We start from the raw sequence: 16,692 nt of genomic DNA on the forward strand, positions 1-16,692 counted from the left end.
GTCTTGAAATCTTACTTTTCTTTAAAAAAACGGTGGAAAATAAGCCACAGGGGTGAGGTAATTTCACTTGTTTTCAGTGTGAATCAACTTGTTTACTGATTTAGGTGTCAGTTTTCTTGATATTAGTGGAGCCTTATTCCGCCTTGTTTCAAGATATTGTCACTTTTCTCTAGAAAGTTCCTGAAACAAATGAAATTGCATTAGAAACAAGTGGAATCATCTCACCCCCTTGGTAGAACATTTTTCATGTTTTTTAAGAAAAATTAGGAATTTCAAGACCGGATATGAATGACCGTGTGGGACAAGAGATTACATTTCTCATTTGGTTCCCTGGCCGAAAGTGTTTCAGAGCCCGGGGTTTTGAGTTGGATAAGTGGCTGTGGGTTCAGTTTTCCCCCCAGGTGGCCGCATGTACCAACCAAATCTGTTCTAATGTAATGTGATGTACAGTGCATTGCTGCAAGGTTGCTCCGTGTAAAAAGTGAGCTGAATCTGGCTAATGTAATCTGATGTACAGTACATTGCTGAGAGGATGCTCCGTATAAAAAGTGAACTACCATAAAGTATTGTGATCTGGGACTGAATTTTCTAAGCATCCAAGTCATCTTCCTTCTCTTTCCTTGAGAGTATAAGGGTCCAGCTGCAGTTTTCACAACCGCATGAACTTATGAGAACTTCATTTTTATACACAGACATTTTCATAAAGTGACATTCTGGATTTAACACTTTTTTCTGTTTGAATGAGAACTGGAGTTATCATTTTTCATGAAGAGCTCCCCTTTTCTCCTACAGCACAACAGTGTGCTTTATTACATGATGATATGGCCAAATCTCTTCTGACAGATGTTCTGTTTAAGTGACTCTCTATTAAATGATGGTAAGGTAGAGATAAACCGTTACCTACCTAGTTTCTTCCCACCTCTCTCCAAGCCAAACTAACTCTACGCTACAAATGAATATGTAAATTCCCCTACTGTGCGGTCTGATCATGACCTCATTTCTTCAGATGGCATGTCATTATCTAATAACTCTTTAAACCACCCTAAGTGACAGCTTCATCATACCATCACGTCTCTTCCCTCCTCAGAGTATCGTGTCCAAGTACGGCTCTCAGTTCCGGGGAAACTCCCAGCACGACGCCCTGGAGTTCCTCCTGTGGCTGCTGGACCGGGTGCATGAAGACGCCAACCCCACCGCCAACAGCCACAGCGGCAGCAGCAGCAGCAGCAAGACCAAAGCCACCGCCAAGGTAAGACCGCATCAGCCACGTTTGGGCTGGTTTCAGTGGTTTGAATGCTTTTTTCAGAGGAATTTCTGACACGCACAGTTTAGAAACACAAAGGCATAATAACACAATGAGATCAGTATGTTTGCGTATCAGCATGATCAGTGCTGTGAGAGATAGTGCATAGCAAGTGAGAACGCTCAAGGTTTATTTACATTGTAGGTGCTATTTTCACTAGTTGGAAATGGTTGTGAGATTTTTATCCATTTTGCAGCGAAAGCTAAATTGGACTGAGTGCTAATTGCATTATGTTCATATTCATTTTCTGAACATTTTTCAGAGCCATTTTATTTCCCTCAATATCAATATTACAAATGCTCTCTTCAATAAAACTAAGTTGCGTGTCCTTAAACTTAATTGACGAGCTCACTGGAAGAACTGGATAAATAAATGATTTTTTTTCATTGCTCTGAATTAAGATTCTTTCGTGGCATGTCTACTTGATAGTGAAATCACAGTGGAAACTTGAGTAACAGCATGCGCCCATGGATAAATGTTTCTCCACTCAGATTCAGTGGGTGAAAAGAGCTTGAAGAGCGCTGAGCGGGCACAATAGGAAAGACGTGTCTCCGTAACAGAGCAGCACCCCCTCTACCCGGCCTTTTCAAGTCAAGTTGGCCGTCATCTCAACCACAACCTTGTCATCAGAACGCTCAGGAATGCAGTCCGGTCGGCCGTCCTCCTGTTACACAGAACAGAACAGTCGTTTCAAAGAAATCAATTAACACACGTTCACAAAAGCGGAGGGATTTTCTACCGGTCTGACGCTCCTTTGAATCCCGGGAACCTCAAAGGTCCCTGAACCGCTCTCACAATGGAGCCGCTTCTGTGCAGAGCCGGCCTCGCAGCGCTCTGAGTGCCGTTATGGTTTTTATACCAGTAGTCACCCATTGGGCCTTGGGTCTGGAATGAGCCTTTGTGTGTGGAGTGGCGCGTCTCCTGTGTAGATGTGAAAGGAGAGGCTGTTGAAGTGGCAGGCAACACTCTCTCTCTCTCTGTCTCTTTCTCTCTCTGTCTCTCTCTCTCTGATGTGGGATGTTCATCTTGCAAGGAGCCAGGACCGGACGCGATGCAGTGAGAGGGAATGAAGTTACTTTTTATCACGAGCCGAGTCCGAAGTTAACACCCGCCAAGCACCAAATGCTGGTAAAATGTGCGTGTGGCGGATTTATCGATAAAGTTCTCCCGCCACACTGGATGGATTGTCCCTGTCGGCCACCGTACACCCGCTCTGATCGTGAGCCAATCAAATCACAGCAAAACAATGGCTCTGTATCAAACAGGCTCCAGATTGGCTGCCTGTTGTGCTGCTCCACTCAACGCAGTAGTGGCTAAAATTCTGTTTCTCCCCTACCTGGATGGTTAAGTAGCCTGACGTTAGTTGAAACTTAACGTTGTTCCCATGCAGCGACAGTGTTTCTTTATTGAGTGTCTCACACAGTTCCTATTCCTTTTACACAAAACAAAACAGCATTGAAAACAGGCAGGATGGTATATTTCTATGAAAAATGTGCAATAAATTTGAAGCGTTTCATTCCAAAATGCTATATATCCGTTTTGGATACCTGAAATTCATCAGACAATGTTTGAAAAGCATAAATGATTCTGTCCTCAAAAAATAAACTTCTTTTTTAAGTGAATTTGAACTTTACAGGCAGATGTCTGCAGATGACTCCTAACTTCAGTACTAACCCATAATGAGCTTAACTTTCATGCCAGCAGTCAGTATGGGAAAGTGGGTGTTAGTTTTTTAAATGGTGGATATCTCATTTTGGCATGAAACTCTTCATTTGCTTATTCTGGCTAGTAAAAAATATATTAGATAGATATTTTTTAGTTAATCAGCCCTTGACAGGTGAGCCAAGAAGTAAATTTCGGACACTGATCACGACACAACTCGACTGATCATGTGAAAAACATGCTATGAGCTACTAAATCACTGCTTATCATCTATTTACTGTTTTATTTGGCATGTTTCTCATTATGTCCCAAGTGATATACAACGAATGAGGTTTCCCACAGATTGTTATCTTGGACATTTCACTTAATCTCTGGCAGTAAAACTTCAGAAATATGTCATTCAGGGCCTGACCTCCACTGTGTCTGCATGTGTGTGTGTGTGTGTTGTGTCATTAAATGCTGGGTTTGAAGACCCGCTGTGATCCCACACCCCCTGTGACAAGCCCCTTGTGTTTAATTACATTTGCCAAGTGCCATCCTGTTGCTCCCGACGGGCCTGGAATTTGGCGACAGTGCGGTTCGTTATGCCTCAACTGTGGGACCGACGCAGCCGGCCAAAGACCTCCGGTCCTATTAGTACATGAATGCTCTTATGAACTGTCACTGTATCGCCACCCCGATGCCCAACACCCCCCCCTCCTCCTCTCTCTCTCTGACAACAACGCTAATAGAGGCAGCCTTTATGCCACATAAACAGCTTAGGGCTGTGGCTCTCATTAGGCTGCCAGTGAATCATGGCATCATAAAGCCGGCTTTCCTCCGCCGCTGCCACGAGGCAGAGAGGAAGAAAAAGAGGGGCTTTTACACGCCAGGAGGGAACATTTCTGATTTCCCAAAAATGAACCGCTCTTCCGCCCCTTTTTCTGCAAATTGATTCATGTAGCTCAGTGCACTCGCGCGCACTCACGCTGCTGTCATGTGAAAACCTCGGAACTCCGGTTTGATTTCTATGTTTTAACTCTAATTGAAGGATTACATGGTCCTCTGTGGGTTGAGGAAATTCTGCGACAGTTGGTCTGATGAAACAATTTCAAAACATCAGATTCAGACAATATACACATACACATGCAAGCACGTATGCGCTGACACATACGTATGTGCACATAACCAGACACACACACACTACCCATTCTACTGTATCTATTGATGGTGTTCGCATGTGGAGGCATTGCAGCCTACAGTGGGCTGAAGTAATGTAGCATCAGTGATGTGAGTGAAGCAGTCCTGGCTGTCTCAGAGTATGGTTACGATATGCACTGAATGTACAAAATATTGCAGCCCCTTTTGCACAATCCACATCTCAACTGTCTCAAAGCTTCAAAACCCTTCTCTAGCTCGTCTGCTTCTCTTTATCTGCATCTCCACCTCCTTTGTGATTGGTAGAGATTTAATAAGGGAAAGCAATAAGAGATAATGGCTTTTACCTGGATTCACCTCATCAGTGTACCTCATGAAACAGTAACTGTCTCTAATATTTAGTATTCAGGGTAAATCCAACCAGTAAGCTGAGTTTTGGTTATAATTGCAGCAACATTTAGCTCCGGGAAGTAAAACCTGAACTGCTGGAAAGTTCCCGACCATTCAATCTTGCACCTTTTTTAGATAAAAGGCATCTTTCAAAAGGGATCTTTTTTTAGCGCTTTGCTTTGAAAGGTACCTTTGCTGTCTGTGTCACGTCCGTGTCAGTTCAATCAGAGGAGCGAGTGGACGGATGAATGAGATCCATCGACGAAAAGAAGAAGACACGTCCTTCCGCGGAGCCTCAGAAGTCGGATCATAATTGACGCCCCTCGGCGGAGCAGGAGGACAGACGGAGGGAGAGAGAGATAGAGTGATGGCTGAGCTGAGCGGTTGAAGGAGAGGAAGGGCAGGGAGTGACTTTGATTGCTTTGTCTGTCACCAGAGCCTGGGAACCGGGCGTCTGGGGCGACACGGGTGCTGCTGAGCCGGCAGAAACTTAAGAGTGTCAACATTGTCCCTGTCTGTTGACGAATGGCACCTTGTCCACCTGGTATTTCGTCCCGGCTCTTTCATGACCCACCTTCATAGGGTAATGATTGCTTGGGCCAGCTCTTTAAATTGTCCTCTCCATATAGTCTCCTTTGAGTGAATGGCTCTTTGCTTTGTTCTTCCTCAACTTTCTCCTGACAACTCACGCACTGCCTACATCTTCGTCGCATCTTTTGACAACCTCCTCATATTGTGACATTTTTGTGGTGTCATTGTTATTCCAGTCATGATTTACTCTCTGGGGAAGTGTAGGAATTGTCGGGGAACACGTATAATGAGTGCCTTTTTAATACAAGTACATATTCATGGTTGTGTTTCCCCACTCTACAGTGTTCAAGGTTATACATCGACTTCCCTGTAGCATATAGAGAAAACGCCCACACTGCTATATGGAGTACACTCTGAACTTTCCATTAAAGAAAGAACTGTTGTAGCTATGATACTTGCTATTCAGCTGGGACCCTGTGGTACATGTGTTGTAATATTCTCATATATTTGAATACTGATGTATACAAGGGATAGTGTGGTACACATGATAGAACCCACTAGAGTTACTGGAACACATACCAGCCTCATTATGAACTGTGCACTGTGGTATTCAGGGGTGATGTAAAGGGGGGATAACAGAGGGTGGCATCCCCCCTGGTTGGCTCCAAATTATGAGCAGCATCCCTCGTATTAGCTACATTTGAAAGATATTGTGAGGAAAACAATGATGCACCAGTATTCCATCACCTTTGTTGAATTTGAACCGGCCCACTCACAGGTTGAACAGGCCGTTTGCTGTTGTTTCCTCAGTATGGAGCTAGCTAAATCAGTCAGAATTAGAATAACTTTATTTACCAAGTACAATAAATGTACAGGAAATTGTCTAGATGACATATTGACAACTAACATAGTGACGTAAGTGGCATACCGTGGACATGTTAGCTAAGGTGAGTTGTAGCTAACATGGGCTACCTGAACTAACATGGCACAAAAAGGTTCAAGCAAGCTAGCTAAGTTAAAGGAATAGTTCACCCAAAAATGAAAATCATTATCTACTCACCCTCAGTTGAAATACCGTTGAAGTTTGTATGCCAGTATAACATACAGCGAGTTAGCTAACGCAGCTCTGTGTCAGCCTTCTCAAAAACAACTAAAGTGGGTAGGGCTTTATTTTTTAGAGTTCCAAAAAGGGCAAAAAATGACCATAAAATTACTCCAAACAGCTTGTGCAATATAATCTGTTCTGAAGCCAAGTGATTGCCCTGTGGGTCCAAAAGTCCAATATTTAGCCTACCTCATTATCTCCTAGATTTTCCGCACTCACAGCACCACAGTGACTACAGTAGCGCTAGCTGCTTCAAATGCTGTCAGAAATACTGTAATTACATGTAGCGCACTTTAATGATGAAATAAAGTGGTAAATACGAATGGGAAAGTCAAATTTTACATGATAGGCTACTAAAGATGCCAAGATGTGGCATTCTCACACTTTGTTTAACTTTGTCTAACACTGATAGGATGGCTAAAGCAGACTTAGCTATGTAGCTAGAATCCCAATCTGTTCCCCCTGGAAAACCTTTTTTTTAATTATTTTTTTTACATTTTTTAGTGATTTCGCAAAAACAAACCTGGAAGTGCTTGACGTTACATGACGTGAATATCACATATTCACACACACATAGACAAAAAGCATTCTGTGCATTCAGGCAGCATGGCGTGCAGTAAACCTCTGTCTGTGCAGCATACCTGCTGTACCAGCAGTGTGACCAGCCGAGCAGCTTCACTCAAGTAAAGTTACATAACACAAGACTGTGAACACACACTATGGCAGCTCAGTAATGTTAATCCTCCTTCCAATGGGACCTCGCTCCACTCGCTTGGTTTTTCTGTCTCGCTTCACTGGCGCCACATCGGCAGCGATCCTCGCCGGATAACAGAAAGATAAAGAGAAATCACGGCTTTGTGCAAAATGCCACCTCAAACCAGCATTTTATTTTCACCGCATGCGATAAACAATCAATCTCCATTATTCAAACAGAGAAGAAGAAGAACTCACATATTGAAAACTGAAAACACAAAAAACTGGTGTGAAATGGCAGCCAGCAGTTTGCCTTCCAGCAAGTGTTAGAAAAGATGGAGGAACAGATCTAATAGCTCGGAGTGGGAGAAGTTTTCTCTTGATCCAATCATTGCCATGCCAAACATAACCGGCATTGCCAATGAGCCATGGCACATTACATATCCAATATCAAAGGTCAGAGTCAACTCAAATAGCTTGTGCATTTCCTTCCTCCCTTAGGCTTCAGCAGTTCCTCGCACAATATGAGAAAGATTAACTAAACTACCCAGGATATCACTGGTGAGGAAACTGAAATAGCTCAAACCAACAAACTCACGCTTTGCATTATCAAAGAGTGGCATAAATTTCCCAGTGTTCATAGAGTAGAGCTGTTACATTAAGCCCCAGGCCTCCTTTGAGTGGGTTTTGGAGCGAGTGCTTTTAAAACCCCATCCGTCTCACCCTATGGACAGCAGCGGGATACGAGGTTTGCCAATGCAACGCCAGTGCCAGAGCATTATGAATGCATTATTCCATTTTAAATGTCGATAATGGTCGGCCTTTCTGCCCTGGGAGAGTTGATTGTGGAGGGAGGGGGAGAGAAAATCCCCCGGCCCTGGAGCAAAGTGCTTAGACTTGGAAATTCGGTCAGTGGCTGTGGTGAAGGGAGCGAGCCCCTCTTATCGACAGGGACAGAAATAGTGAGTTTGATAGTTCCTCATGATCTCCAGGGGGGGCAGAGCGCGAGTGTCGCTGAATGAAATGAATCGGCTGACAGGTAGGGTGACGGGAGGGGGGTTGATGGGTCCTTGATTTGATGTCGCCCTTGTCTGCGTCAGTCATCGGGGCATTAATGCTCTGATATCACATCCACCTCCTTGGTTTCTGCCAAAGAGATCATCGTCGGTGCTCAAGACGTCACATGAAGATGTGTTTTGTGTTAAAAGTTAAAAACACAGTCTGTGGCATTTTTCCGGTTCTAGAGAGGTATGAAAGAATTTAGAAATACGCCATGAGAGGCCGTGCTTCACAGTGATTTTAGAAGCATTAAAGTGACAAATCGCTTTCTTTATGTTATGAAACCAACAAGTGAAGAGTTTCAGTGTCACACTTGTTCAAACTGAAAGGTTTAATAACATAAAGAAAGTGATTCACATGAAAATATTCAGCAGAATGACTAGGTTTTTTTTTATATATTGTCGGAATCTGCTTTGTTCCCATTTGTTTATGTGCTAAAAGTGTGATTTTGAGATGTTGGGCAAATAATGGCAGTGAATGGAGAGAGACATTTTTTTTAGAGTGTGTCAATTGTGTCAAAGTGGCTTATTGCTGTTACAAAACGCAAATGTAAATGCAAATATTCAATAAATCTTTTATTTTTCTAAATCAAATCATAAGAATTCAACTTTATTCTTCCACCAGACAATATAGTTCTTGGACAGTAGTTAAACAAAGTGGTTGCTAAGTGACACATAAGTACTGATATGACTGAGGTTTTTGCGCATTCATATTTAAATGAACTGTTGCACAGTGTGCATTTATCAGGTATTTTACAACAGCTTTGAATGTGTCTCAGTCAATCAGGACTGAGGACTGGATTATCCATTTTATAGCAATCCTTTATTTCACGGACACTTCATTGAACCATAAGTATATACTGTATTAGGCTGATCACCAGCATGTTGAGCTAATTTTGGGGCGATACCAACCAAAGACTGATCGAAGGGGAACCGCTCAACAGTCACCAGTTAGCATCACATCCAGAGGGAGTTGTTCTGTTCTGCTGCGAAGCCCTCGGACGCCGTCCACTTGTCCTCTCCTCACGCTCAGCTCACCCCTCTCCTGCTCTCAGCTTCACACAGGTTACATCAAAGCAGCTTAACCCCCGCCTGCACCGCCCCGCGCCGGCCGGCGGCCCGAGTTTAACGGCAAGTGACATTTCTGAGATGCCACAAATTCCACCTGACTGGGAGAGGGAGAGAGAGAGGGAGTTAGAGAGGGAGGGGGAGGGCTTCTTGAAAGAGACATCCTGGATTTTTGTGACATGTCTTTCTTTTTGATGCTTTTTTTTTTTTTTAAAGAGGATTACAGTTTCTGAAATGGGGAAATGCTTGCGGTTGAAAAAATAATAAAGCATGTTGTTGGTGTGTACTACCTTTCACGACATCCACAATCATCCACAATCATTTCAGCACTTATGTGACTTATATACAGTATGTAGCCAAGATCCTCCAGCGATGAAACAGTCTGGACAGAGTGGACCAGGTCAGCTAATCCCCCTCTTACTATACCACCCTCTAATAGGATTTACACAGGAGGGGGGGAAAAAGAAACTTTGGACGAAAATCTCAGCTTTCTCCACATGTATTCCTGCCTCCTCCTTCTTGACATAGCTTCATCCATAATTCACTTAGTCTGTTCAAGTGTCTTTTCTTTTTTAAAGCCTCTCTCCTGACGTAATGTCTCGATCTATCAGCCGGCGAGGGATGAATGACTGAGTAGGCCTTCTCTTCCCCTGTCCCTGTCCCTGTCCCCTCCCCTCCCCAATCCGCTCCCTGCTCCTCTTATTAGACTTCCACGGGGATGAAAGGTGGTTTCTTTGGTGGGTTTTTGTGGCGCTGTGTATCCGGATAAAAAGAACTTGTTGACTTTGCGGTTTCTGGGCCCTGTGAACGAATTTGCCCAACTCTGACAGCTATTTGGTATTCCTTTGTGTCACCTTCTGAATTGATGCCATCTACACGCCGCCAATAAGTTGACGCCTCTGAAAAGGCTCCCGCTCGCTTGGAAATTGATTTTTTTTCTCCCCCCCCCCCCCCCCCCCTCCGCTGTTTAGCCTTGATTTGAGTTTCCAAATTTCTCTCTGCCACATTTTTCTCATCTCTTCAGAAATTCGTTGGAAGCCAATAAATGGAAAGAGACAAAGGTGTAAGGTAGAAAGAGGAGGAGGGGAAGAGGGGGACGGCTTTCTTTGTGGCTCAGTGTGCTAGTACACATCTAGAGCCACATGCTCACTGTACTGCATGGGTTCAAACCCCAGCTTATGCTATGCTGACACACTAGTGTCTTTCACTGTATCTATCTCTGTTTCGAAAAGAAATCTAATAGAATATATGAAAAGGGGGAGACAGGCCTTGAAAGAAAGAATTTATAGCTTTTTAGAATGGCAATGGAGTTTTTGCGAGAGGTCGCGCAGAGGTGAGAGGAGAGATCCTGCAGAGACATGAAGCCAGAGGAGTGTTTGTAAGTACACTTTCATGGTGTGTGTGTCTTTGCATACCAATATCTCTCCCAAACAGGGATATTTTGTGAGGCAACAGAGAGTCACAATCGTAGCCAATTTGCCACAGGACTCCCACGGTTTTTGAATCCAAAACACCGGACCATCTTCTTACCGTTCTACACCAGGACCAAAACAGGCTCAGCAGGGTCAGGGTCAGCTCAGGATAGGATAATCCTGGTAGAGAAGCACTTTTAATTCAACTCGGCTGACAAATCACCTCTGTTGGCAGCAATATGTAAGAAATGGAATTACAGCAATGTCAGTTTGAGGGAAAAGGAGTGATACGAATCATGGCTTAAACCCTGGTTGGAGCTGTTTGGCCCTGTTTGGCCCTGTACGATACGATACAATACGATATTATACTGTGACATATGATACGATACAGTATGATACGATATGATATGATACAGTACGATACAGTACGATACAATACGATAAGGTACGATACGATACGATCTGATACGTTACGATACAGTACGATATGATATGATAAGATACAATAGGATATGATACGATACAGTACGATACGATATGATACAGTACGATACAATATAGTACGATACGATATGATATAGTACAATATGATACGATACAATACGATATGATACAGTACGATACGATATGATACAGTACGATATGATACGATACAATATGATATGATACAGTACGATATGATACAGTACGATATGATACGATACAATATAGTACGATATGATACAGTACGATACAATATAGTACGATACGATATGATACAATACGATATGATACGATACAATACGATATGATACAGTACGATACGATATAGTACGATACGATATGATACGATACGATACAGTACGATACAATATAGTACGATACGATATGATACAGTACGATACAATATAGTATGATACGATATGATACAATACGATATGATACAGTACGATACGATATGATACAGTACGATATGATACAGTACGATACAATATGATACGATACAATACGATATGATACAGTACGATACGATATGATACAATACGATATGATACGATACAATACGATATGATACAGTACGATACGATATGATACAGTACGATATGATACAGTACGATATGATATGATACAATACGATATGATACAGTACGATATATGATACAGTACGATACAATATAGTACGATACGATATGATACAATACGATATGATACAGTACGATATAGTACAATACGATATGATACGATACGATACAGTACGATACAATATAGTACGATACGATATGATACGATATGATACGATACAATACGATACACTATGATGCGGTATGATACTTTATTGACAGATTTCTCTGAAATTTGTTATGCATTATAGCAGCTCCGTTTTAAAAAAAGAAACACATCATACACAGGGTGAACACACAATCACATTGCACATAAAACACATAATCACACTACATTCAGTTACACATAAGCATCAGAATAGCAGGGATACCTATAGCAGCATGCCCTAGGTTACCCCCATATTGCACTAAGCCCATATATTGCACCCTCCACCCACAATCTTTTCTATTGCACAGGGTCCCTGACTGCACTTTCCTGCCCGGCCTGCTGTCTTGGTTAAGTAACCTAATAGAATTCCTCAGTCTGTTGCATTTGAACTGCAGAACTCTGAACCGCCTGTTTGAGGGCAGAAGTTGGTACTCTCCATAAAGCACATGTGAAGGGTTGGAGGAGATACTATCCGCTGGCTGCAGAAACCACAGAAATCGTGCAGAATCTCCCTGTAGTAGAAAACCAGGGTGAGTTGCAGTATCGGGACCCCCCACCCAGCCTCCCAGGCAAGTCCCAGGCCTGACAGAGAAGCGCTGCGACTGAAACGCTGTGCGGCGGGAGGCGATGAATAATTAAATGTGTCCTCTCAGGGGGGCAGAACAGCACCTCAAAGAGAGAGGGACAGAGCAGATCCATAAATGGCAGCAACATTAGCCCAGGGATTGATTCATGCTCAGGGAGGGCAGCGGGTACATCCTACTGACCGCCTCCTGTCCTCTCCACTTCCCAGCGTCCTACTGGTGTCCTCTGTGGGTGTGTGTGTGTGTGTGTGTGTGTGTGTGTGTGTGTGTGTGTGTGACAGATAGTGCAAGAGCTTGGTTGGGTAAAGGGTCCAGGAAGTGCGCTGAGCTTTCAAAACCATCTCTTACAGATTTGACAAAAACAGACAGAGATGCCCTTGCAGGCTCTCTTTCTCTCTCTCTCTCTCTCTCTCTCTCTCTCTCTCTCTCTCTCTCTCTCTCTCTCTCTCTCTCTCTCTCTCTCTCTCTCTCTCTCTTTCTGTCTCCCTTTTAGCATGCTTCAATCCTTTTTTGGGTGGGGAATGTTTCTGTTTCTCCATATTTTCAGCTCCCCTGCCATTGCACACACGCACACACACACACACACACACACACACACACACACACACACAGACACACACACGCACACACACACACATATATACACTTTAGATCAAGGTACAGTAACTCTGAGGTGGCCATCACGCAGACACTGCCACCAACCCTCGAGTCGACATTTACTGTAAAAGGCCTCTAATGGATCCTACTACTCAGATGAAATATTCACGACGTTTCTTAGGAAACATTTGATTAAATCCATTAATATTTCAAAAGACGTCCTTCTTTAAAATAGCTCAGGAACATTTGAAAGCTAAACTTGTGTCTATACCGAGAGAGAAGGAGGGAGATAGAGAGAGTATCCTTACAGGTGGCTATAATAGAGGTGAGGATGAAGTGAGGAGCATGGGGATTTGTAAATGCCGAGGAATTCAGCCCTTCCACTCCGAGCGTATATGGACCTTTTCAGAAGGAGCCCCGCTTAAGTCTTTCAGCCGCACACCTTTTGAATTTAACGACCCGCACACTCCATCATTTTATATCCCTTTTATTAGGATGGTATTGAAAGAGGTGAAAGCAAATTCTCGCTCTCCTAATGGGCTACACGGGTGTGTCCTTCATAGGATATAAAGAGTTTAAGTGGCCGTGGAAAAAAAAAAAATCCACTCTGTCTCTCTCGCGCTCTCTGTCCTCACACACACACATATATAAAGGAGAAATTCATGTGCTACTAGGTTATGCTATTAGGTAGGAGGTGTGCTTGCATTAGCTGAGATGGGAGACATATACAGCGACTGCGTGGTAGCACATTTTTTTGTTTTTATGTTCAATGTTTTTTCAATCTTGTGATGGTGCTGGCTTGTCTTTTCAGATTTTTAGCTATGTGTCAGCAATCTTTGTTTTTGGTCCGTGGATGTGAGAAAAAATTTCTGTGCAAACCAATGATAAAGTATAGTCTAATCAAATCTAATCTAATCTAATGTAAGATAGCTGTCTTTTTGATATAAGGGTTGAACCTGAAGCTGATCCCCTCTGGAGGAAATTAATCACTGAAAACCAGAACAAAAGGCACTATTTTGAATGATATCATGCAATTAAGAGTTTCAATATGATGCAATATCCAACATGATCATGACATGATACACCATGATACGGTATACGATACAATATTTGATACAATACAATGAGAGAAAAACTTAGAGCTTAGAAGCTTAGAAACAACTTAGGAAAAAAAACGAAATTCATGTTCACTGCATACATCAACAATAACCCTTCACATGAAAGGAAGACCTCCCTTGGGAGATTTGGCAGAGATTGATCTTCTGCGAGGAACTTTTTCCTCTCCTTGACCCCGGCTTTGCTCTCCTCAGTGAGGACACTAAGACAAGCGAAGCGGTGGGAGAGCTCGGCCGGTAGATCACCTGCTGCAAAACCAGCCGTTCAGTCGAACACACGGTGATCGGTAGAACTTTTACCTGCCCCAGTTTTTCTGCTCCAAAAAAAGACATTGACTCAACTGCAGCCCACGTTCGCTCCTTTGCCAGCCTCCCTGTAGGTTGCTGAATTTGCATAGCAGGTTCTATGATAAGTGATAAGGCAGATGAGACGATATATCTAGAATTAGGTCTCTGGATTTTAGGGATGAGATCTCCGGTGCGGGTTTTAGCAGTAATTAACGTGGGGATAATGATACCTGATGGCGTTTAGCAGTTCAAGTTGTCAGCTGGTTTTAAGTCTGACAGGCAGGCGGTGAGGAAACAGACCGATCCGCCACAACATTCCCAGAGGGCCCTCTTTAACCTCGTCTTTTCACACTCACAAGCGCCTGTCGTCTCCTGTGTAATCGCCGTCCGGTGCGGAGAACCTGTCCTGCCGGTGCGCAGGAGACTGAAAGGAGATGCGGAGGCGCTTTTTTCGTTGCTCTAATTCAGGTAACGACAAAGTCTGGCCTGCAGGTTCATTGTTCGGTGTCACTTCCACCACACCCGCCTTTACGAGGTTCACTTCCATGTATGGTCTTGTCTTCCTGGCGCCCGCGGGCCTGCGGAACAGGAATGGTGGCTGCGATGCGGTCGTACCTGTTCCTGCACCATTGTTTATCATTGTCATCACCGGTCGGAACGGCAAACAAAAAAATCTCATTCAAGTCCAAAACAAGTCTAAAACAAGTGAACAATTCTGCTAATAGGATGAGACAATTCCACTTGTTTCCAATGCAGTATAATTTCAGAAATTATGTCAAAATTTGAAACAAGGCAGATCATGCCATTAGTATCAACAAAATTACAATTGATTCAAGACAATTTTTTGAAACAAATTGATTTGCATTCGGGGAAATAAGTGAAATTATCTCCACCCATGGCAGTTTTTTTTCAATTTCAAACAAAAGATTGCATGCGTATGCATCTGTGTGGGTGTTTTATTTGTGTGTGCACATGTGTTTTTCCTCGGCTTTAGCGAGGCTTAGGTGTTGGTGTGCCAGTGTGGCAGATTTTGTGTAAGAATAGAGGGTTGAGCACACAGTAACCCATAGGAACAAACATAGGGCTTATGGTACCAGAGCAGAAGGCCTTAACACAGGGAAGGCGGTATTATAACTTGATTAAATGCCTTATGCAAGGCCAAGGTACAAAACATGCTCTACATCTCACAGCTTATTTTAAAAGTGGTCATAAAAAAACACTTAGGAGGGACCGCCTAAGAGTTTAATAGTGTGTGTGTGTGTGTGTGCCTTCTCTTATCCCCTCTGCATCCCTGATGAACAAACATTTAAGTTGTCCTTTTTGGCCCATGACCCTCTTTACTCTCCCCTCTTGAATTCACAAGGTGACGTTGCAAAAACTGTTTTTATTATATTTTATGCCTGTGTTATTAGGATTTTGTTTCTACCTTGTCGGCCAGCCCATATCTTGTTGCAGCTAAGTGGATTTACAGCTTCTAATGTTCCTGCCTTAATTCCGCTCTTCAGTTTTCTTCGCTTTGTGTTGCGATTGCCGCGCAGCACTCAAACGATTATGGACTCTGCAATACAGAGACAATAAAAACACTCATGGTTTTCAGTGGCCTTTGTTGAAATCCGTCCGTAAAATCAACCTAAGGCAGATTTGATTACTCCAGTGAAGTGTGTTGTGAAACATGAGGTATGAAGATTTTCAGAGAGAGAGAGAGAGAGAGAGAAAGAGAGAGAGAGAGAGAGAGAGGGGGAGAGACAGAGAGTCTGTGAGGGCATCAATAAGTTTTCAGGCCCGATCGCATTTCACTTTCAGAAGTTCTTTGATTGTCCTTCGGTATGAGATCGCCTCGTCTCTCTCTTTCTCTCTCTCTCTCTCTCTCTCTATCTCTCTGCCGGAACGCCAACTGCGGATCAACAATATTGCTTTTCCCTTTCAGACCCGGGGCTCCCGCGCCCGCATTCTCCGAAAGCCCGACTCCTATCAAAGCGAGTCCAAACGCCCTTACAGGACCCGTCCTCTTTAGAAACTAATTCATTCTCTCCCCTTCATCTCGATGAGTCACGTCAGCTCGTTTATTTCTCCCAATCAATATTTGCCCGGGAATAAACATTTCCAGCGTGCAGAGTGAGAGACAGAGAGAGAGAGAGAGAAAGAGAGAGAGAGAGAGAGAGAGAGAGAGAGAGAGAGAGAGATGGTTCTAGCTTGTGCTGCCAAGCCAGATTTGGCTGTCAGAGTTCTGCCAGGAGCTCCTGTCTGAGGCTGCTTATTTTCTGCTCTGTCTTTGTTTTGGCCCGGCCGGCATCTCCATAGTAACAGCCAGAGAGTGGCGGGTTTGGCTGCACTTGGTGCCTCAGATAGGCATAGGCCTACGATCACAGAAACAGAGAGGGATAGATGGGGAGAGAGAGAGAGAGAGAGAGAGAGAGAGAGAGAGAGAGGGGAGGTTGGCAAGTGGCGCCAAAGCAAAAGGGGCTCGGGCACAAATTCCGTAGTATTTATCGACTTCTAAT

At 43.5% G+C, this 16,692-nt stretch overlaps 1 protein-coding gene across 1 annotated transcript in view; it reads left to right on the top strand.

Annotated features, from left to right (window-relative positions):
* The window catches only part of usp43a (ubiquitin specific peptidase 43a), a 120,153-nt gene that overhangs the window by 9,347 nt on the left and 94,114 nt on the right, over positions 1-16,692 (top strand). Inside the window, exon 2 of the mRNA XM_071922531.2 lies at positions 1,088-1,249. Within this exon, the coding sequence (XP_071778632.2) occupies positions 1,088-1,249 (162 nt within the window). The remainder of the gene's footprint in view (positions 1-1,087; positions 1,250-16,692) is intronic.

This window comes from Centroberyx gerrardi, chromosome 3 (genome assembly GCF_048128805.1).
Source record: "Centroberyx gerrardi isolate f3 chromosome 3, fCenGer3.hap1.cur.20231027, whole genome shotgun sequence".
NCBI classification, from domain to species: Eukaryota; Metazoa; Chordata; class Actinopteri; order Beryciformes; family Berycidae; genus Centroberyx; species Centroberyx gerrardi.